The sequence below is a fragment of the Macaca nemestrina genome, chromosome 3 (assembly GCF_043159975.1).
Source record: "Macaca nemestrina isolate mMacNem1 chromosome 3, mMacNem.hap1, whole genome shotgun sequence".
NCBI classification, from domain to species: Eukaryota; Metazoa; Chordata; class Mammalia; order Primates; family Cercopithecidae; genus Macaca; species Macaca nemestrina.
The window spans coordinates 190438104-190461397 of record NC_092127.1 but is presented as its reverse complement, the minus strand read 5'-3'; the positions used below and the strand labels follow the sequence as shown (position 1 = coordinate 190461397).

General features: G+C 51.0%; 1 protein-coding gene across 6 annotated transcripts in view; it reads right to left on the bottom strand.

Annotated features, from left to right (window-relative positions):
- Positions 1–23294, bottom strand: part of LOC105483850 (zinc finger FYVE-type containing 28) — a 147526-nt gene that overhangs the window by 27400 nt on the left and 96832 nt on the right. For all 6 annotated transcript variants that reach the window (XM_011744866.3, XM_011744867.3, XM_071093913.1 and 3 more), the window contains 2 exons: positions 22569–22670; positions 7679–8929 (listed from right to left, as the gene is read on the bottom strand). In XM_011744866.3, the coding sequence (XP_011743168.2) occupies positions 7679–8929; positions 22569–22670 (1353 nt within the window). The remainder of the gene's footprint in view (positions 1–7678; positions 8930–22568; positions 22671–23294) is intronic.

The following is a 23294-nucleotide window of genomic DNA, read 5'->3' as shown; positions in this document are numbered from 1 at the left end:
CATGTAAGCATCCCAGTGAGGGGGAGGGGAGGCCCGCAGGGTGGCACCTGCTGCCCAAGGTCACAGGCACTGGAGCAAGGCTGGGCTGCCCCAGTCCCAGACCTGTCACTCCGTCCCCTCGTCCTGCGGTGGGTCCACTGGGGACCCCCTGGAGTTGGGGAGCCCCTGCAGCCAGGGAGCCCCTGCAGCCCAGCAGCCCAGTCTTCCACCCAGAGGCTGCCTGTGTCCTCTGAGCCCCCAGAACAGCTCCACAGTGGGGCTGGGCCACTGAAGGCTCTGTCAGTCCTGCCGGCACTGCAGGGAGGGAAGCATGGCCTTCCGGGCCACTGAGGCCAGAGCACCACACGGCCCTTGGATGAGGCCCCACCCAGGGAAGGGGCTGACGCCTGTCTGCTGGTGGGAAAGCCAACTGGGGGATGTGGGAACGAAGCACATCGTAAGTGCCAGCAGCAGGTGACTCCCCATGCAGTGGCGCCTTCACCAATGTGCCAGCCACAACCTGCCCTCCTCTGGGCTGGGCACCGGGGGACGGGCTGGGGGCCGCAGGACCCTCTGTGTCATGGCCCGGAGGGGCCCAGGAGGATTTGCAGCAGCGACCTCACCACAGGGCAGGGGTCAGCAGGCCTGGGAGAGCTGGAGCTGCCTTGGGATAGACCGGCTGCAGGCTCTCCTCCATGACACCCCTGAACCCTGTCCTCACACTGGCAGAGGGCAGAGGAGCCCGTGGAATGACCCCAGGCCACGGCGGAGAAGGAGCCAGCTGGGGTGCGGTGGGTGGATGTTCAAGCTGGAGGCCGGGACCCACTGTCCGGGAGCAAGGTCATGAAGCACCACGGCAAAGCCTGATGTCACCCGGGACAGCTGTCACCGCCAGGAGAGTGGGAGACGGAGATGTGAATCCAGGAAACAATGAAATCCAGAGGCAAAGCCAAGACTGATCATGGCAAAGATGACCAGGAACGGCTGCAAGAGCAATCCGGAAGCAAGGTGAGGAGTGACAGTGGGGTGCCACGGTGACATAGTGACATGGCGGGCTGTGCTGGGAGGAACAGCAGAGCACGAGCTGTGATGCGTGAGGAGTGCGTCCTGCCATGTGGCTGGGGCCTGCTGTTGGTTCATTTTGCAGATGACAAAACTGAGGCTCAGGCTGAGCAGCCAGTTCACCAGGCACTGCCTTTCGCCTCACATCTGCCTATGGAGCAGGGCACTCCCCACCGCGCCTCCAGCGAGTCCCCTAAAAGGGATCTCCCTCAATGTCCGTCATCTGTCTGCCACTGCCAAGTTCCGGAAGGAAGGCGCACACAGTCAGGGCATGTGCCACATGGTTGGGGCAGAGGCTTGGCCACTGTCTGTCCCGAGAGGCCTGTGAGACTCCTATCATTCTACCTAGAGCAACGGCCAGAGAGGCTGCTGAGCATGGTGGGGCAGTGGCGGGGGGGTGAGGTCACCAGCCGGACTCAAGTGCAGTCACAGAGGCGCTTGACTGCACAACGGAGCAGGCCTGGCCTTCCCCTGTGGGACGGACAGTGACAGGCCCTGAGACCTCCCTAAGCCAGCGCCTGGGCAGCCTCGACCGTGTGTCAGGACGGCCACAGCCTCCGTCAGTCCCACTCTGATGCACAGAGGCCCCTGACACTGGTTCCAGCCTCCTCCCAACTAGGCATCAGGGCTGCAGGATTGATGGCAACAAAAAAAACCCAGGCCACCAGAGATGAGAACGTTCTCCCGCCCCGCCGCAGAGGAGGAACGCGCCTTGCACCACACGATCAACCAGAAAGGCAGAGGAACAAACTTGTTTCTAGAATTTCTATAAACTTAATTACACAAGATAAAATTGAGGACATCTGCAAATCAAAACATATCCAAAAACGAAGTCAAAGGGCAAGAACAACTTGGAGAAAGCCATAAACAGACCAGACGGAACGTTTTCACGTCCGAAAAGCGTGACGTCCCAGCTGAAAACCAGCAGAAAACACAGTCACTTCGCAGAACGAAAAACACAGGCGCTAACAGAACAACTGCCCAGGTTGGCAGTCACCAGAGAGGGGCAAACCTCAGGAACCGCGAAGGGTACTCCGTTTTCTCCCCCTCGAGTTGGAGTTGGAAGTGTCGGCGGTTTTCTCCCCCTCGAGTTGGAGTTGGAAGTGTCGGTGGTTTTCTCCCCCTCGAGTTGGAGTTGGAAGTGTCCGCGAGGGATCGCACTGCTGCGGGCATCAGCTCTTTCTGGAAAGCAGTTTGACAGCGAATGGCAGAGCTTTCAAATGCTTCATACCTTTGCTATGGTGATTCTACTTCTAAGGACCAATTCTAAAGAAATAATCCAAGGCTGGGCACAGCGGCCCATGCCTGTAATCCCAGCACCCTGGGAGGCTAACGTGGGAAGACAGCTTGAGCCCAGGCAGGGAGCCATGTCTGTGCCACAGCATTCCAGCCTGGGCAACCAAGGGAGGCTCTGTGGTTGAAAAGAGAAAAGGGAAGGGAAGGGGAGGGGAGGGGAGGGAAAGGGAGGGGAGGGGAGGGGAGGGGAGGGAGGAAGAGAAGGGGAGGGAGGAAGCGAAGGGGAGGGGAGGGGAGGGAGGAAGGGAAGGGAAGGAAGGGTGGGAGGGAGGGAAGGGAAGGGAAGGAAGGGTGGGAGGGAGGGAAGGGAAGGGAAGGAAGGGTGGGAGGGAGGGAAGGGAAGGGAGGGTGGGAGGGAGGGAAGGGAAGGGAGGGTGGGAGGGAGGGAAGGAAGGGAAAGGAGGGTGGGAAGAAGGGAGGGGAGGGTGGGAGGAAGGGAAGCGAGGGTGGGAGGAAGGGAAGGGAAGGGAAAGGAAGGGAGGGAAGGGAAGGGAGGGGAGGGTGGGTGGAAGGGAAGGGAAGGGAAGATGGGAGGGAGGGAAGGGAAGGGAGGGTGGGAGGGAAGGGAAGGGAGGGTGGGAGGGAAGGGAAGGGAGGGTGGGAGGGAAGGAAGGGAAGGGTGAGGAGGGTGGGAGGGAGAAAGGAAATGGAAAGAAAGGAGAAAGAAAAGGGAAAAAAGGAAGGAAAGGAAAAAAAGAAAGAAAGAAGAAAGAAAAGGAAGAAAAGAAAGAAAAAGAAGAGAAAAGGAAAGCGGATCCAAGAGGCAGACAAAAAACCGTAGAGGAAACTATAAAACCATGTTCAGTAGGAAAAAAATAATAAAACCGTTCATAAGATTAGGAGTGATATTTATGTCTTTCTTTACTTCTTTTGTTTGTAAGAACTAGGGTCTGGCTCTGTCACCCAGGCTGCAGTACAGTGGTACAATCATAGGTCACCGCAGTCTCCACCTCCTGGGCTCAAGCAATTCTCCTGCTTCAGCCTCCAAAGTAGCTGGGATTACAGGCCCACACCACTGCACCTGGCTAATTTACTTTTACTTTCCATGAGATGGGGTCTTGCTATATTGTCCAGGCTGGTCTTGAACTCCTGGCCTCAAGCAATCCATCTGCCTCAGTCCCCAAAGGGCTGGGAATGCAAGCATGAGCCACCAGACCCAGTCTCTCCTTCTTATGTTTTCCAAAGTTTCTACAATGAACAGGGACCACATTTATAATCAGCAAACAGGGAGTCAGTGTTACTTTTCGCAGAAGGCAGAGGCTGGAAATCCACTTCATGGTGTCCTTGGAAGGAACGGACGACCGGCCTGAGCGGAGTTTCTGTCATCTAGACAAGTAACTTACAAGGGTGACTTCAAGAGGACAGAAGGTTCTGGATCAATGAGGTGAGGCTAGCTGAGGGGAAAATAAGCTTTTAAAAAATGTCAACTTCTCCAAAAGGATTCATTGACCACTGAGAAGGTGGGAAAGAAGCCAGTAAAATGAAAAGAGCTGAAGGGTGTAGGTTCCAGAACATTCTCATCAGCAAGGCTGATTCACTGCTGTCTGTCGAGGATGATGTCTGGACTCCCGGCGACACCACCCGAGGAAATGCCCCAGACAGGGGCTCCTCCTGGCTGGGACCCTCGCACCAGGACCCCAGCGGGCCGTGTGCCAACCCACCTCCTGTGTGCATCTGTACCCTGGCTGGTGGCCGGGAAGCCCTGTCCTTCCTCCTGGAGGCTGTCGTCTGCCTGGCCAGAAACACAGGCTCCAGGGGTCTCGGGGGAATCTGGCCTCGCGGGCCGGTCTGCCACGGCTCCACACATTTCCTTCATTTGCAGCACACGGAGGTCCAACTCACACGTGGGACTGGAAGCCGTGAGTCAGGGCCGTGCCCTCTTTTTCCCTCTGAACCGTCCACACCACAACCACAGGGGCTGCAGGGGCGCCTGCCGGGTAAGCGGGTCTCATGGCCAAACAGGCCCGGGCTCTTCCAGATGCTCTCAGCTAAGGCAAATACCACCCTCTCCGTCTCAGTCTCTCCTGCTGTAGAATGGGAGGGCTAACCAACCACAGCCACACCTGTGCACGCGACCGGCCTCGCACAAACGTTACTTAACACCAGCCAGGCTTCCTGACACGCGGCTGTTTGAATTTGGGTGAACTTTCTCCGTGTGTAAAGCTGGCCTCCTCGTCTGTCTGTGTAAAAACCTCCACTGCCTTATCACCTCCGTATGGTGTGAGGTGACACCTGGGGGGACAGGGCACGTCTCTTGTTCCTTGATAGGTCTCCGGTGCCTGGCCCAGAACATGCTTGAGACACAGATGAGTGGGGGAGTGAACGATGCTCCCAGGGTGCGTACCGCCTGTGCCTTGGATGGGACAGTTGCCATGTGCCGCCGCCTGCTGACCTGATTTCCAGCTACCTCTGGGCACAGTGCTGGGCCCAGGCACTGTCCTAAATCGAACCAAACACATGCTGTCCTGATTACCCTACGATGTGCTTGCTCTCTCGGATCCTCAGCACCTGCCAGAAACGCTTCCTTGGAAGATGGCACCACCACCTGGGCTCCTTCCCTTTCCTCAGCTGAGCCTCAGCGCCTGTGCTGAGCTGCGTGAGGCCTGGAAAGCTGAGGCCGCGTTAAGAGGCCGTGTCCGTGGTGGAGCACAGAGCTCAGGCCAGGAAGGCAGGAGGAGCTTCCGGAGGGGGTGAGCGTCCACTGGCTGTCACCTGGACAACCCCCACCACCCCCAGCAGCAAAAGATGGGCAGGCCCCAAACCAAAAACTCCCCTCTTATCCTGTCAAAGAATTTCTGACGGTTTCATGTGAAACTTGGAGAAAAACGATCCATTGCCAATGAACTGGGTCTGGTCTGAGCCCCTGAGGAAAGCATCCAGTAGTAGGGAAAAGGTGCCCTGGCTGACACGGCCGAGAAGCTCAGGCTGTATCTCAAAAATGGTCTCACCCAAAAGAGGAGAGGCTGTTTGTGCAACGCTGTTCATCGTGGCACGTCTGTGACAGCAAAAGGCTGGAAACAAGCCCAAGCCAGCACCGGGACCCGAGTGCACGCCAGGCCAGCCTCGCATGGGGCCCTGCCCCGAGGTGAAGGGAAGGAGGGACGTCTCTAGCAAGCACAGGAGCGGCTCGGGCAGAAGGCCAGGAGAGCGAGGTGGGGGCGACTGCCTGTAGCAGGAGGCCCTTCACCAAATACGGGGACGGGGGATACGCGGGTGTGTATCTGAACTTCTACTCATGTGCCTTTGCTTACATTTTTGAAAACTGAAGGATGTACTACAAAACATTCTTAAACTGTTCCCTTTGGGGGCAGGGGAGAAAAAGGTTCCTTCAGACAGAGTTCTCTGGGTCTATCTTATTTATAGATTTGACTGGGAACCACACAAATAGAAAGTTGTATCAGCTGTCAATGGCAGTCTCTACAAACGTAATGCTGAATGAGACCATGGAACCCGCTGTAAAGCAATGGTGTCCAGTGGTGTTAGAGCCATCAGCTGACTGCTGACCAGTGGGGTGTGCCCTAAGGACAAAACGAAGACAAGGACCAGTGTAAGGAAGGACGTGGAAACTGGAACCCCCGCCCGTGGCTGCCTGGATGCCAACGGCGGCCACAGTGGAAAGTAGTCTGGCAGCTCCTCAAAACGCCACACACAGAGTGACCACATGATCTGCAATTCTGCTCACAGGGATTTACCCAGACGAGCTGAAGACATGTGTCCACACAAAAACTCGGATGAAACTTTTCATCACAGCCAAAACGTAGAAACAACACATCCGCCATCCACCAGTGAATGAAGAAGCGAAAGACGGGCTCCCCATGCGGTGAGCGTGATTCAGCCATAAAAAGGAACGGCGTGCCGCTGTGCACCTCTACACGTGGCCCTTACAGACGTTACGCTCGCTGGAGGAAGCCGGACCCCAGAGGTCACACACCACAGATGCTCCTTGACTCAACCCATCGGATGCTAAGTCAGAAATGCATCTAACACTCCTAGCCTCCAAAACGCGGAGGACGGTTCCTGCTGGGTTCGCGTCACTTTCACGCCCTCGTTAAGCCGAGCCATCGTAAGTCGGGAACCACCTGTACCTGAATGTGTTCACAGGAAATGTCCAGAAGAGGCAAATCCATTGATGGAAAGTGACAGAGGCTGCCAGGGCCTGGTGGGGAGTGGGGAGGGATGCTGGGAAGCAGGCCCAGCCCACCCAGCCCTCAGCACAGGAAAGAGCTGCAGGGAGGCCCAGAGCCCTGAGTGGGCAGTGGAAAGGAAGAATGGCCTGACTGTCTCAGGGCCCTGGCCAGTCCTGCTCCTCCAGCAAGTGTACGACCTGGGAGGACCCAGCACAGGAAGAAGGAGACGTCTGCCCTGCACTGAGAAGCCCTTTCCCCGGTGTGAGGACCCTCTCCTGGGCCTGCCCGCCATCCTCCAACACAGCCCCTCACTCCTGCCACCTGTGCCCCCGACCTCTGTCCCCATCTGCTGCCCAGCTCCCACGGCTCCTGGGGGGCTTTTCCAGCCTCCAGTTGAACCTCCTCCCCTCCATCCTCCCTCTCTCTTCCCTGTGGCCTATAGACACGGCCACAGCCAAGGCGGGAGCCCTGCAGGGTGGGGTCCTGGCAAGGGGGCCAGTGGCCCTGACAATGCAGCCATGAGACAATGAGCCATGCCTTTCCCTCCCTGTCTCCAGTGTGGGGGATGGGAGCCCATGAGAAGAGACAGGAGACCTCCCCACCTCCCCGCAATGCAGGGAAAGGAGGAGATAGTCCTGGGAGGGGCAGAGGCCCTGGGAACACCCCTGGGAATTTGCCTGTGGGTGGTCTCAGGACCCCTCACGGCCCCAGGTTGTACTCCCATAGCCACGGGTCTGTGTCTTGTTTCAGCCCGGTGCGAGCCAGGCAGCCACGGTGGTCAGCAAAGAGAAGTGAGCAGTGCGCTTGGATGCGGCCCAGGGCAAGGGGCTAGGCACCGGCACAGCCCACTCCCTCTGCCCTGCGTCGGCACACGTGGCTCACACCAGGTGCGGGATGAGCCGGGGCTGTGGCAGGTGAGCTGAGGGCTTGGCACTGAGCCCATGACACCTGAAAGGCACCTGGAACATCAGAAACAGGGAAGCGGGCCTGCTGGCACACATTTCCCGGTGCACGATGCCCCACAGGGCGGGTGCCTCTACAGCCAGCTCCTGCCCCTGCCCTCCTCACATAGACCCCACACCTGGCCAGGGCCCAGCACCTGTCGGTGGCCAAGATGGCCCAGGTGGAAACACTGCAATGCTTGGAGAACGCGCCAGCACCTGCCCCCAGTGCAGAGAGGACAAACCCAGTCCCTGGGCCAGACTGGCTCTTACCTGGAGCCCGACAGGGGCTGAGGTGCCTCATGAGCCGAGGGGCTCCCGGCATCCAGCTCTCTGACCTCTGGCTCCTGCTGACCTGCAACCCCGGCCTCTCCTTGCAGCCCACTCGCTGTGTCCACCTGGGAACCTGAGGTGTGAGGCAGGCACTTGTTGGAAGTGGGGGCTTTGGGCTCCCGCCCATCGGAGGCATCTTCTGAGGGCGGGGGCACCTCGTCCTGTCTCTCAGCGGCCCTGTCGCTGGCCTTGGCTAAGCTGGCAGCGTACGAGGCGCCAATGACGCCTCCCGGGCTGCACTTCTCCTGCAGACGCTCCACCACATCCTCCCTGCTGTCCCCACAGCTCCCACAGCACACGCAGGAATGCAAGAGGCAGTTGGTGGCCGCAGTGCTAAGCTTGTGGGGGCCGCCATCCATCCCCTCAGCCACGGGCTCCGAGGCGGCCTCCTGGGTGGCGACAGCAGAGTCCAGGGAAGTGGGAGATTTGGGGTTGAAGATGACCGTGGCTGAGAGCTTCATGCCCCCTGTTCGGTGGGCGATCATCTCGGCCGTCTCTGCGTCGTCCGCACCTACCTCCCAGCCGTCCAGGTGCAGCCGCGAGTCCAGGCAGCTGCAGGAGCTGGTGCCCGCGAGGCTGGCCCCACCTGTGCCCTCGGCCTCGGGGTTGTTGTTGTTGCTCAAGTCCTCCTCCTTTTCCGAGGCGGGCACGCTGACCCCCGCTGCTCCCCCTGGCCCACCCTGCCCTTTCTCCTGGGGGTCGGCCCGAATACTGCCTGCCCACCCAAATGGGCCACCTGGGGACTCCGGCCTGGCCAGGGCTTCTGCCGTCCCCTCTACGTCATCCATGAAGAACACACGCTCCTCCTCGTCACTGCCCGACCGCAGGCGTGCTCTGCGTGGAGAGGCCTCCCCGCCTGGGCTGCCCTCTGCTCCCGGCCTGTGCGCGGGGGACTGGCAGGCGCTGGGCGGTGACAGCAGAGAGGACATCTCGTCCCCCGCTCTGTGAACCATGCGGCTGAGCTGCTCCAGTTCCTGGTCGTCGTACTGCATGGAGCAGGCCAGCTCTGCGTCCGGGTCTTTGGCCTTGACTGAGAGTGGCCCCTCAGGGGGGAGAGGGGCAGAGAGGGCAGGAGTCAGCACAGCGGGTCCCTGCACGTCTGCGCAGATGGGGAACTCCACGTCTTGGGAAATGCAGAGGTTCCGTTCCAGCGTGTGCAGCTCCTCCTCTGTCAGTGTCTGCAGCAAATCCCTACAAATCAAGACAAAACACAAGGGTGAGGGTCCCCAAAGCCACACCAGCCTCCTTGGCCAGGAGCGGATGCAGCACCCTGGAGTCTGCACCAGCAGAACAGCAGCCAGGCACTGAACGCTTGCACCTGAATTCACATGGCACCAGCAGGTCTCCTCCACCACAGATCAAGGCTCAGGTCTCGCCGCCCAGGACAACGGTGTTCAAGGTGGCCGGCTGGGATTCTAGTACAGTGTCTTTTTAAAAACAAGATTCTGGAACCTTTTGCTGAAAATAAGAAAGCCCTGATTGTTAGGCATGTGTTAGTTGCATGAATAAAAACTCCAAGGAATGAAAAAAATATGTGCTGGTTTACACACAGACCTTCACCCTTTCATTCCGCAAATACCACTGAGCACTGGCTATGCGGCAGGAACCGGGCACTAGGACACGAGGACGAAGGCAGGTGTGCTCCTGCCCTTGTGGACTCAGCCTGCAGTTGGGGGAGGCAGATGATAAACAGGTATTTATACAAACAATGACTGAACTACAATAATGACAGCTGCAACCAAAGACAACGCAAGCCATGAAGGAGGGTGCAGCAGGGCACCTGGTTGAGGCCGGGAAGGCTTCCTGGAGGAAGGGGCATTGAGGCCGAGACCCAAAGGTGCAGTAAATTCAGTGATGCTGAGCAGGAAGCTCCTGCAGCAGGCTCCTACAGGCCGACTGTGGGCTGCTCTCTGCTGGGAGAAGCTTCAGCTGTGTCTGTGGTCTGAGTCCCACATAGGACGTTCCTGCACAGCCATGGCTGTTGTGAGGAAGTGCACTTTGCAGAGCTGGGCAGAACTTTCATAAGCTGAACCCACCCATGTGAATAGCAGCAAGATTTAGAAGTGAAACCCCAACCAGGCCCCCAGCACCCTGGCTGTCACATGACATCATCCTGACTCCATAGGCCGAGGCACGCACCTGCTCTGCTGCTCTGAAGAAATGGGAATTCTGTCTACACTCTCTTGTGGCAGGATTTGTTCGCTGATGTTATATTTGTGTAGAATCTCCAGATAAAATATAGGACACTCAGTTAAACTTCAATTTCAGATAAACAACAAATAAGTACTTTTAAAGTGTCATTAGAAATAGTTGTAAGTGTAAGTATATCCCAAATGCTGCTCATTTGGGACATACACTAAAAAGAGTCTGTTGTTTATCTGAAATTCCAACTGAACTGGGCGATCTGCTATTGTATTGCTAGATCTGGCAATGCTATTCTGTAAGATTCACGCATCATAGAGCACGTTGCCATAGGTCATTAATTCTTGTGGCTGCACTGTCTTCCATGGGGTAAATGTACGTAGTTCCTTTATCTGTTACACCTGACGGGTTTTGTGACCCAGGATTTTCGTGCATCTCTCTTGAAGAACACACGAGTGCATTTCTGCTGACTGCACATATGGGGTGGAACTGCTGAGCCAGACAGCGGGGAGGAGCTAGGATCCAGGCACGCCTGCCCACAGCTTGGCCAATAGCATGGCTTGCCCCAGGCCCTCAAGAGCACCTACTGTCTTTAACTGAATCCTTCCTGGTGAGTGAGTAATAGTATCTTATCTTATTATGGCTTTCCATTGTTTTAGCCTAATGACCAATGAAGTTGGTCACACTTGACATACTTATCAGCCCTTAGATTTTCTCTATGCAAAGTTCCTGTTCAAGCCTTTTGACCATTATTAATTGGGTTGTCTGCCTTTTTCTTATTGATTGACAGGAGTTCTTTATTAGATATATTCTCCAACTCTTTGGCTTGCCTTTTCATTCTCTTAATGGTGCTTTTGATGAAGGTTTTAATTTTAATAAAGTCCAATTATAACATTTTTTCTTTATGATTAGTGTTTTGTGTCCTGTTTAAGAAATCTCTTCCCACTCCACAGTCACAAAGATGTTCTCCTTGACATTTTCCTCTAAAAGCTTTTTATTATTTTTTAAGACATGGTCTTGCTCTGTGGCCCAGATCTGGGGTGATCATGGCCCACTGGAGACTCAAACTCCTTGGCTCAAATGATCCTCCTGCCTCAGCCTCCTGAGTAGCTGGGACTACAGGTGCAGACCACCATACCTGGCTACATATTTTTTATTTAAAAATTTTTTTTAGAGACAGGGTCTCACTATGTTCCCCAGGCTGGTCTTGAACTCCTGGCCTCAAATGATCCTCCTGCCTTGGCCTCCCAAAGTGCTGGGATTATGGCATGAGCCCCCGTGCCTGGATTTTATTGTTTTACTTTTTATATCTACACTTCGTCTGGAGTTGAGTTTTTTGTACAATAATGGTAAGAACCCAGACACTAATAGATAACCATATGAGACGCTTTTCCTCACGTGGTCTTCTATTGACTCAGCCCATTTATTGGAAAGAAAAACAACAATTCCTGCTGTTCGGTAATGTCACGTTGTCATAAATCAGAGACCTATATATGCATTGCTCTGTTCTAGATTTTCTATTCTTTTGAATGCGTGTCAAGTCCATCCTTGTACTATATCTGTCAGCATTACTATAGCTTTACAATAGAAGATGTCTCCAATTTTTTTTTTTTTTTTTTAGAAATGGGGTCTTGTTCTGTCACCCAGGCTGGAGTTCAGTGATGTAAACACAGCTCACTGTAGCCTTGACCTCCTGGGCTCAAGAGCTCCTCCTACCTGAACCTCCCAAAGTGTTGGGATTATAGGCATGAGCCATTGTGCCTGGCCTTTGTTCTTTTTTTATGAAGTACACACAGCAGAAAAGCATATGTTCACCTGGAGACACCCACAGGGGTAGTCACAGCAGCGCTATTTGTGGAAACTACCCAAAGCCCATCGAGAGAAGAACAGATAACGTTCTGCTGCTGCTTGGCTATTCCAGGCCCCATGCATCTCCACATACATTTTAGAATTAGTTTGTCAATTTCTACAAGGAAGGAAGGAAGGAAGAAAGGAAGGAAGGAAGGAAGGAAGGAAGGAAGGAAGGAAGGAAGGAAGGAAGGAAGGAAGGAAGGGAGGGAGGGAGGGAGGGAGGGAGGGAGGGAGGGAGGAGAAAGAAAGAAAGGAAAGAAAGGAAGGAAGGAAAGAAGGAAGGAGAAAGAAAGGAAAGAAAGGAAGGGAGAGAGAGAGAAGAAACGAAAGAAAGGAAAGGAGGGAAGGAAGGAAGGAAAAAGAAAAGGAAAGAAAGAGGGAGGGAGGAAGAAAGGAAGGAAGGAAAAAGAAAAGGAAAGAAAGAGGGAGGGAGGAAGGAAGGAAGGAAGCTAGCTAGCTTCTGGGATTTTGATTGAGACTGCATTGAACTCATAGATTAATCTGAGAATAACTGATATCTTCATAACATCAGGTGTTCCTCTCTCTGAATGGAACTGCTGTCCAGGGCTTTAAAAATTTATGGTAATAACATTTTATAACTTTCAATGGAGGTCTTGGACATCGTTAATTTGATTTATGCTTACGTATTTGATATTTACTGGTACTACCACAGATGGTATTTGCTATGGTTTGGAGGCGGTTTGTCCCCATCAAAACTCAGGTTGAAATTTAGTTCCCAATGTGGTGGTGTTTAGAGGTGGCGTCTTTAAGAGATGATTAGGTCATTAAGGAGATTAATGCCTTTCTCATGAGACCAAATTAGTTACCACAAGAGTGGGCTGTCATGAAGTGAGGCTGCCTCTCGTGTGTGGCCTCTTCGCACATGCCCCCTTCCCCTCCTGCTTCTCTGCCACGTTACGACAGAGCACAAGGTCTGCACCAGAAGTTAACCAGATGCAGCCACTTGATCTTGTACCTCCCAACCTCCAGAATCATGAGCTAAATGAACCTCCTTCTTTTATAAATTACTGAGTCTTAGGTATTCTGTGATAGCAACACAAAATTGACTAAGACAGTATTTTGATTTCATTTTGCATTTATTTATTGCTGGCATACAGAAAGACCATTTATTTTTGTATATTGATCTTTTACCTAGTGACCTTGCTAAATCTACTTATTATTTCTAATAGTTGGAAGATGCTTCTGAGTTTCCTAAGTACTTGATCACGTTATCTACATAAAATGGCAGTTTTAGTCCTTCATTTCCAATGTGTGTAACTTTCTAATTTTCCTTTTATTTTTGCCTTATTGCACTTGCTAGGCCACAATACAATGTTAAATGGAGATAGTGAATAGTAGACATCTTCTTCCTCGTCTCAGGGATATGGGCTGTAGTACACACACAACAGACAACACACACACAGAGATACACACGGACGAAATCTGTACCTTTATCTATCTGTGGCCCGATTAAAGAAGTTCCCTCCTATTCCTAGTTTGCTAAGAGATGCTTTTCTTGTTCTGCTTTGTTTATTGCTAAGAGATGTTTTCATCATAAAATTGGTGTGAAATTTTTTCAAATGCTTTTCCTGCATCTTTCAAAATTACATGATTTTTCTTCCAATTTTTAAAATTAATGTGGCAAAACATCAATTTGATTTTCAAATGTTAAGCCAATCTTGTATATCTGGAATACATTTCTCTCTTTTTTTTTAAATTTTGAGACAATGTCTTGCTCTGTCACCCAGGTTGGAGTGCAGTGGTCTGATCACAGCTCACTGCAGCCTCTGCCTCCCAGGCTCAAGCAATCGTCCCATCTCAGCCTCCCAAGTAGCTGTCAGTACAGATGTGTACCACCATGCTCGACTAATTTGTAACTTTTTTTGTAGAGATGAGGTCTCACTGTATTGCTGAGGTTGGTCCCAAACTCCTGGGCTCAAGCAATCCTCCTGCCTCGGCCTCCCAAAGTTCTGGGATTACAAGTGTGAGCAATGTGTGTACATTTCTCTTGGTCATGATATATCTTATTTATATATGGTTGGGTTTCATTTGTCTGTATCTTTTTAAGGGTATTTGCATCTATGTTCATGAGAGATTGGTGTAGTTGTTGTTTCTTGTAATATCTTGGTCAGGTTTAAATGTTTAGATTATACTCTTACTGATCAAAAAAAAAAAAAAAAAAAAAAAAAGAGTTAGGGCTGGTTATGGTGGCTCATGCCTATAATCCCAGCATTTTGAGAGGCCAAGGTAGTCGGATTGCTTGAGCCCAGGAGTTTGAGACCAGCCTGGGCAACATAGTAAAACCCTGTCTCTACAAAAAATACAAAAATTAGCTGGGCATAGTGGTGCATGCCTACGGTCCCAGCTACTCAGGAGGCTGAGGTGTAAGGATCACTTGAGCCTGGGAGGCAGAGGTTGTAGTGAGTCTAGATTGTGCTGCCACACTCCAGCCTGTGTGACAAAGTGAGAGTCTGTCTCAATAATAATAAGTTAGAAAATGTCTTTTTTTTTCTATTCCCTGAAAGAATTTATGTAAGACTTGTGTTATTTCTTCTTTAAATGTTTAGAAGAATACACAAGGAAAGCCATGCGTGCCTGATGTTTTCTTTGTGGGAAGGTTTTAAAATAATGAATTCAACTTCTTTAATAGATATTGGATTAAAAGGTTTTCTATTTCTTCTTCTGTTAGCTTTAATTGCTTTTTTGAGGAATTTGTCCAATTAATTCAAATTGTCAAATTTAGTGATACAAAGTTGTTTATAATATCCTCTATCATTTTAATATCTGTAAGGTCTGTGGTGATGTCTCCTTTCCATCTATATTATTAGTGATTTATGTTTTATCTTTTTTCTCTTGAACTAGTCCAGCTAGAAATTTATCAATTTTATTAATCTTTTAAAATAACAAACTTTTGGGGCCAGGCATGATGGCTCACACTTGTAATCCCAGCACTTTGGGAGGCCAAAGTGGGCAGATCACAAGGTCAGGAGTTCAAGACCAGCCTGGCCAACACAGTGAAACTCTGTCTTTACTAAAAATACAAAAAAATTAGCTGGGTGTGGTGGTGGGCGTCTGTAATCCCAGCTACCTAGGAGGCTGAGGCAGAAGAATCGCTTAAACCTGGGAGGCAGAGGCTGCAGTGAGCCGAGACCATGCCACTGCACTCCAGCCTGGGTGACAGAGCTAGACTCTGTACCCAGGAATACAATGGCAGGATCATAGCTCACTGCACCCTTAAACTCCTGGGTTCAAGCAATCCTCCTACCTCAGCCTCCCAAGTAGCTGGGACTACAGGCGTGTGCCACCATGCCCAACTAAGTTTTTTATTGTTGTTGTTTTAATATGTTAAAGAAAATTGAAGGGGGCAAATTAGATAAGAGGATGAAAAATTTAAACAGATAATTGGAATCTATACAAAAAGTTACTCAGGAGGTTGAGACAGAAGAATCAGTTGAGCCTAGGAAGCAGAGGTTGCAATGAGCCAAGATCGCACCACTGCACTCCAGCCTGGGTGACAGAGTGAGATTCTGTCTCAAAAAAAAAAAAAAAGAACATGAATTCTGGCAATTGTTGGATGTACTGTGACACATGTAAGTTAGGTCAAGTTTGTTGGTTTTGTTATTGAGATTTCTTACATCCTCAAGGGTTTTCCTGTTAGTTCCATCAGTTATAGAGAGATAAATTAAAGTATCCTGCTGGTTTTGGATTTGTCTATTCCACCTTATATTTCTGTTATTTGCTTTACAAAAGTTTTACAGCTATGTTATTCCGCCCATACACACAGATTTGGGATTGTGACATCTTCCTACTGAATTGCCTATTTTGTTTGTTTTGTTTTGTTTTTGAGACAGAGTCTCGCTCTGCCCTCAACCTCCTGAGTAGCTGGGATTACAGGCATGTGCCACTACCGCCTGGCTAATTTTTGTATTTTCAGTAGAGACTGGGTTTCACCATTTTGGCCAGGCTGGTCTTGAACTCCTGACCTCAAATGATCCACCCACCTCGGCCTCCCAAAGTGCTAGGATTACACACATGAGCCACCGGGCCCAGCCTTATGTTCTTCTTAAAAGTATGTGGAGGCTGAGTGCAGTGGTTCATACCTGTAGTCCCAGCACTTTGGGAGGCCCAAGTGGATGGATTGTTTGAGCCCAGCAACAACAGCTCAACAACAAGCTCCTGTTGTTGCTGCTGTTTTAACCCAGACCAGTAAACTTAGTTTTATACTTAGAATATTTAGTCCATTCGTATTTAATGTAATCACTGATGTGGTTAGGTTTGTATCTTTCATCTAATTATTTTTTTCTATTTGGTCCATTTGTTGTATCTTTTCTTTCTCTGTTCTTACCTTATTTTGGATGTTTTTGCTTCTGTGAATTTGCTAGTTATTCATCTTTATTATTTTAGTGTTATCCTAATATTATAATAGTGATCCTTGATTGACCACATTCTAATATAAATAATTTATTCAATCACATTTCCAATATAACTTTAAAATTCCATTTACCCCTTTCTGTCTTTTCTGCTACTTGTATCATGAATTTTACTACTATGTATAATTTAAACTCCACAGACACTACAATTATTTTGTACAGTTAATATTCATTTATATTAACCTACACCATGTTCTTCAGTCTCTCTTGCATTACTTTTTTTAACACAGGGCCTCTCTGTCACCCAAGCTGGAGTGCAGTGGCACAATGATAGCTCACCGCAACCTCAAACTCCTGGGCTCAAATGATCCTCCCACCTTAGCCTCCTGAGTAAGACGGAACTACAGGCATGCCACCATACCCAGCTAATTTTTTTTTTTTAAGTAGAGAGAGAGCCTCACTATGTTGTCCAGGCTAGTCTCAAACTCCTGAGGTCAAGGGATCCTCCTGCCTTGGCCTCCCAAAGTGTTGGATTACAGGCAGTAGCTGGGATTACAGGCAGGAGCCACCGCGCCTGGCCTCTCTAGCATTTCTACATTTCCCTCTGATATATTTTTTTTCTGAAGAACTCCAATTAATTGTTTTATGTGCAGGTTGCTGATAACAAATTCCTTCAGTTCTGTGTTTTGTAATAACTCATGAAGGCAAAATATCACCTTCATTTTTGAAGGCTATTATTGCTGGTTATAAAATTCTGATTGTCAGTTATTTTCCTTCAGCAGTTTTTGTTTTGTTTTGTTTTGTCTGTTTTTGAGACAGATTTTCACTCTGTTGCCCAGGCTGGAGAGCAGTGGCATGATCTCTGCTGGCTGCAACCTCCGCCTCCCAGGTTCAAGTGATTCTCGTGTCTCAGCTGGGATGACAGGAGTGCACCACCATGCCTGGCTGATTTTTGAATTTTTAGTAGAGATGAGGTTTCACCATGTTGGTCAGGCTGGTCTCCAACTCCTGGTTCAAGTGATCCTCCCACTTCAGCCTCCCAAAGTGCTGGGATCACAGGCGTGAGCCACCGCGCCAGACTTCCTTCAGCAGTTTAAATATATGTTATTTCACTGCTTGTCGGCTTCCCCTGTTTTTGTTTGTTGAGAAGACAGCTATCCATCTTATGTTCGTTTCAAAGTAGTATGTCCTTTTCCTCTTGCTGCATGTCAAATTTTTTGTCTTTGTTTTTGGCAATTTCACTATGATATACCCAGGTATGCTGGTTGGTTTTTTGTTTGTAGTTTTCTTGCTGAATCCGTGGCTGGAGATTTTTGTCTTTTGGAATTTGGGGAAATGTTTAGTCATGACTTCTTTGAATATTGCTTCTGCCCCTTCTCTCTATTCTCTCTGGGGCTCCAATTATGTATTTTAGGCCTTTGGAGTTTGTTACACATGTCTCTTATGTTCTATTCCGGTTTTCTGTTGTTGTTTCTTATTGTTGTTCCCCTCTTTTTTCCTGTCTGAGCTTCAGTTTGGGTCTCTTCTATTGAGCTATCATCAAGCTGACTACTTCTATATTCTGCTGGGTCCAATCTGCTATTAAACCCATCTACTGTGTCCTTATTGTCAAATTGTGAATTTTCTTAGCTTTAGAATGTCATTTTTTTCTTTCTTCCGTCCTTTCCTTTCTTTCCTTCCCTTTCTTTCCTTCCTTCCTTCCTTCTTTTTCTTTCTTTTCCTTCTTTCCTTCTTTCTCTTTCTTTCTCCCCTTCCCTCCCTCCCTCCCTCCCTCCCTTCCTTCCTTCCTTCCAGATGAAGTCTTGCTATGTCGTCCCGGCTGCAGTGCAGTGGCTATTCACACTCTACTGTAATGGTACAATCCCACTACTGATCAGCACGAGAGTTTTGACCTGCTCCATTTCTGACCTGGGCCAGTTCCACTCCTTAGGCAACCTGGTGGTTCCCTGCTGCAGGAGGTCACCATATTGATGCCAAAGTTTAGTGCAGACACCTGATCAGCATAGCACACTAGAACTTAGAACTCCTGGGCTCAAGTGACCCTCCAGCCTCAGCCTCCGGAGCAGCTGGGACTACAGGTACACGCCACCATGCTTGGTTGTGTCTCTCTGGATAGATTCCAATTCTCTGTTCAATTCTCCATCCTCTTATCTAATTTGCCCCCCTTCTGTTTTCTTTAACATATTAATCAGAACTGTGTTCACATTATTGGGTGTAGAATCTGGATCATCAGCAGTCTGCATCCACTTTCTGGCTCTTCTCTAAACTATCAGATATATTTATATATTTTCTTGTCTTTTTTTTTTTTTTTTTTTTTTTGAGATGGAGTCTCACTCTGTGGCCCAGGCTGGAGCACAGTGGTACAATCTTGGCTCACTGCAACCTCCACCTCCCAGGTTTAAGCGATTCTCCTGCCTCAGCCTCCCAAGTAGCTGGGACTACAGGTGCGTGCCACCATGCCTGGCTAATTTTTTATATTTTTAGTAGAGATGGGATTTCACCATGTTAGCCAGGATGGTCTTGATCTCCTGACCTTGTGATCTGCCCGCCTCGGCCTCCCAAAGTGCTGGGATTACAGTATTTTCTTGTCTTTTTTTTTTTTTTTTTTTTGAGACAGAGTCTCACTCTGTCACTCAGGCTGGAGTATAGTGGCATGATCTTGGTTCACTGCAACCTCCACCTCCTGGGTTCAAGCGATTCTCTGGTCTCAGCCTCCCAAGTAGCTGGGATTACAGGCATGCACCACCACATCTGGCTAATTTTTGTATTCTTGTAGAGATGGGGTTTTGCCGTGTTGGCCAGGCTGGTCTCAAACTCCTGACCTCAGGTGATCCGTTCGCTTTGGCTTCCCAAAGTGCTGGGATTACAGGAGTGAGCCACTGTGCCCGGCCAACATTTTAAGCAATTTTGGATTATATGACAGACATTGGATATAAAAGAATCATAAAGGTTACAGATAACGCTTTTTCCACCAGAGAGGACTGCCCCTTTCTCTGTTAGACTGACCGCATGAGGTCCATTATTGCATTCCCTTCAGAAACGGAGTAGGTTGAGGCTTGGCTGCAGCTTAGGTCTGGTTACTGTAGTTCTGAGTCTGCTGGGCTCTCTGTCTTCTCAAACCCCAAAATCTGCAGGAGACCGAGTTCTGTCCTTCCAAGTTCCAGCTCAGCCTCCAGTCACATGCAACTTCAAAATCTGGCAAACATCTCTAGGAGTGTGCTCACGGCATGCTTTGTTGTTGTTGTTGTTGTTGTTTCTTTGTTTTATTGAGATGGAGTTTTGCTCTGTCACCCAGGCTGGAGTACAGTGGCGCAATCTCAGCTCACTGCAACCTCCGCCTCCCGGGTTCAAGTGATTCTCCTGACTCAGCCTCCCAAATAGCTGGGATTACAGGCATCCACCACCACGCCCCGCTAATTTTTATATTTTTAGTAGAGACAGGGTTTCACCATGTTGGTCAGGCTGGTCTCACACTCCTGACCTCAGGTGATCCACCCATCTGGGCCTCCCAAAGTGCCGGGATTACAGGCATGAGCCCCTGCACCTGGGCTCAAGGCATGCTTTTGTTCCTAAGCACCTGGGAACTGCAGGAAGCCTGTTGTCAGGGGGCTTTCTGCCTGTATTTCCTGCTTCTCCAGGACTGGCAGGCGTGCTGCTTGAATGCCCCGAAGCTGCCAGACTGTTCCGCCAGCCCTCGTGATTAGATGTTCTTTCTCCAGTGGAGCTTCTCTGCCTGGGAAGCCTGGGCCCTGGATGAGCCTGGAATCATCAAATCTTCCCTGGGGAAAAACAGCCAAGTAGACTGCAGCTCACCTTAAAAGGCTCCCTTCCCTGGGGTCTTAGTTCACCCAGTCCTCACTTCCACAGTTCAGGTACCTTTAAAAGCACGATCTTTTGGCTGGGCACGGTGGCTCACACCTGTAATCCCAGCACTTTGGGAGGCCGAGGTGGGCGGATCATGAGGTCAGGGGTTCAAGACCAGCCTGACCAACATGGTGAAACCCTGTCTCTACTAAAAATATTAAAAATAAATAAATAAATAAATAAAATAAAAATATAAAAATTAGCCAGGCATGGTGGCGCACATCTGTAATCCCAGCTCCTCAGGAGGCTGAGGCAGAAGAATCTCTTGAACCCGGAGGCGGAAACTGCAGTGAGCTGAGATCACACCACTACACTCCAGCCTGGGAAACAGCGAGACTCCGTCTCAAAAAAAACAGCTGGGTGCAGTGGCTCACACCTGTAATCACAGCACTTTGGGAGGCCGAGGCAGGTGGATCACGAGGTCAGGAGATCGAGACCATCCTGGTTAACACAGTGAAACCCCGTCTCTACTAAAAATACAAAACATTAGCCGGGCATAGTGGCAGGCGCCTGTAGTCTCAGCTACTCGGGAGGCTGAGGCAGGAGAATGGCGTGAATCTGGGAGGCGGAGCTTGCAGTGAGCCGAGATGGCGCCACTGCACTCCAGCCTGGGCGACAGAGCGAGACTCTGTCTCAAAAATAAAAAACAGGATCTTTCAAATGTATCCAGCAGATTTTCTGTAGTTGCTGCAGCTGGAGAACTGGCCACCACAGCCTGGGCATCCTATCTCTCCCAAAGCAGTAGTTTTGCCCAGCTTTTAAAAAGACATGAAGTTGCCTGGTTGTGTCTGCCTATATTTCCTACATATTGCCTATATTAAAATATCCACCCTAAAAATTTCATATTTTTTGCCAATTATTTTACAACAGACTGCAGGTTATTTTTAAGGGCTCTACTCGGACACCTCTTTCCGGCTTTCCTCTTCCAGGGTGGCAAGTGATCCTCAGCTGAAGTTAGCAGTTTCTGGAGCTCTGTCAACGTCAGGCCACGTGGACAGTAACAGGTAAGTCCTCAAACCCTGACACTGGAGGGGGTGCAGGCTCATCCGTGGACTCTCGCTGTTCTCCGTGCGTGGGCAGGGGGCACACGCAGCGGTTCTGTCGGGGCGGCAGGGCCAGCCTGTGGGCGCACACCTGGGTCCCAGCTGCCCTACCCATGGGTGAGGTTCCCCACATCAAGGCCCCAGGGTGGGCACAGCAGAGTCACGTTCCATCCACACAGCTTTCTGCAAGGTGAGGTGACTCACACCTGTAATCCCAACCCTTCGGAAGACCAAGGCGGGAGGAAAACTTAAGCCTAGGAGTTCAAGACCAGCCTGGGCAACATGGCAAGACCCCATCTTTACCAAAAAATTTTTTAATTAGCTGGGCGTGGTGGTCCGCCTGTAATCCCAGCACTAATCCCTCGACAGCATTCTGCCTCCAGCCCGTTCAGCTTCATCCCCCTCTCCATTGCCCATGTAGGCCAAGGGCGGATATGCTCCCAGGACGTCCACTCCACTCCTGCGTGGCCTGGGCCCCCTTCCGGCCTCACACTGCTCAGGAGGCTCATTCTCCAGCCACAGCCCAGTGCCTGCGCCACCTTTCCTGTAAGACCCCCATATGTGGGGTGGGGGGCACATATGCCTTCCCGGTCTAGGTGGCATCGGTCTCCTCTCCTCGCTGTGGTCTCCTCCACGTCACTCGAGGAAGGATGGGACTGCGACCTCCAGGTCCAGAGGTCCCATCCCCCCCAAGCAGGAGGGAAGCAACGACAGCCATCTCCCAGATGAAATATGGACTGAACCAAGCACCCCTGCCCCTCAGGCCACTGACACCAAGGACCACCTGTCAAGGCCCCAAGAGCTCACAACCCCATCTGCAAGGGTGACAGGCAGCCCATAGCCCATGGGGTCACTTTCCACTGTCTGGACTCACAGGACCTCTGGCCCTCATGGGGCAGGGCTCTAGGCTTCTGCGTCCCCGAAGGAAACCTGGTTGCAGTGATCAGGGGCTGTAGTAGGAAATACGGAGCTGTCCCAGGCCACAGAGCCAGGGTGGCACGCGGAGGACATGTGGCCATGGGCTTCATGTGGCCCCCATCCCTCCAGGAAGCCACAGCTGGGTTCTGTCGGCTCAGGCTGCCCAGCAAAGCCCTTGGCCCATATGAAGGGAAGGCATCAGGTTTTAAAAGGGGGGGTCCCCCACACGGACACAGACGTAAACCAGTAACTAAAGACAAAGGGCATAGGTAGAGCACCATGACTGCAACAGAAGCGAGCGCTTTGGGGACGGTGCGGACAGTGGGGACAGTGGGGACGGTGCGGACAGTGGGGATAGTTAGCTGTTGCTGCACTATGTCAGGAAGTGTGAGGTTCACTCCCCCAGCTCAGCCCAAGAGAGTGCCCACCCCATGCAATGCCAGGCAGGGGCCAAAGCCAGGACTCTGTGACCCCCATGGGTCGTTTGTGACCCCCACCCCGCTCACCAGGAATATTAACCGGCCCATCCTTCCTCGCAGAGAGGAGGAGGACCTGGAGGCAGCAGCTAAACATGACTTTAGCGCCCACCGGTGGCCCTCCTGTCCCCCTCCCCTCCCCCATCTCCTCTATTTCTATCCCCACCTTATTTTCCGCAGCAACGTGTGGAAGGGCCGGAACAGCTCGGACATGTCTTCTGCCTTGCGGTCCAAGTTCAGGGGTCCGTCCGCATAGACCACGAGGCCACTGCATTTGAGACACAAAAGCCAGGATGTCAGGCCTGTGGCCCCCTGGGTGCCGCAGACAGCCCAACTTAACCACCTGTGAAAACCACGGCCGCTGGGACTCTGCAGCGTCACTGTCCCAGCACGGCCGCCGCCTCATGCTTTGCCTTGTGTGATTGCATCATAAATAAGTTTAGAAAACAGCAGTAAAAATTATTACCCAGACTTCACCCTCTTTTGCAGTGGATTAGCTTGTGTTCACTGGAGGGGTCGTAAAGTAATCAGAAAAGTGTATCTGCACACATCGGTGCTGCAATCACATAAATTCGCCTCAAGGTTTGTTACCAAAACCTACCTTCTTGCAAGTTATAAAAACTGGATTTGTGGTTAAATTTATCTGCAGAGCCTTATGAGAACTGGACCTGGAACCATCTTCTCCAAAAGCAAAACCAGCTGCAGGTGTGAGCTGAGGCCCCGCACGGGTTCCCTTCCTGCAGCCTGGCCAATGCTCCACCACCCCACAAGACCAAAGCAGCCTCCCCTCATCTCCCACACAGGACCCACCTCCCTTGTGGTGCCCACCAGGCCCCGAGAAGCTCCCCTCCCCAGGACTGCAGCCCCATGTGGCTGAGGCCGGTTTTCCTCA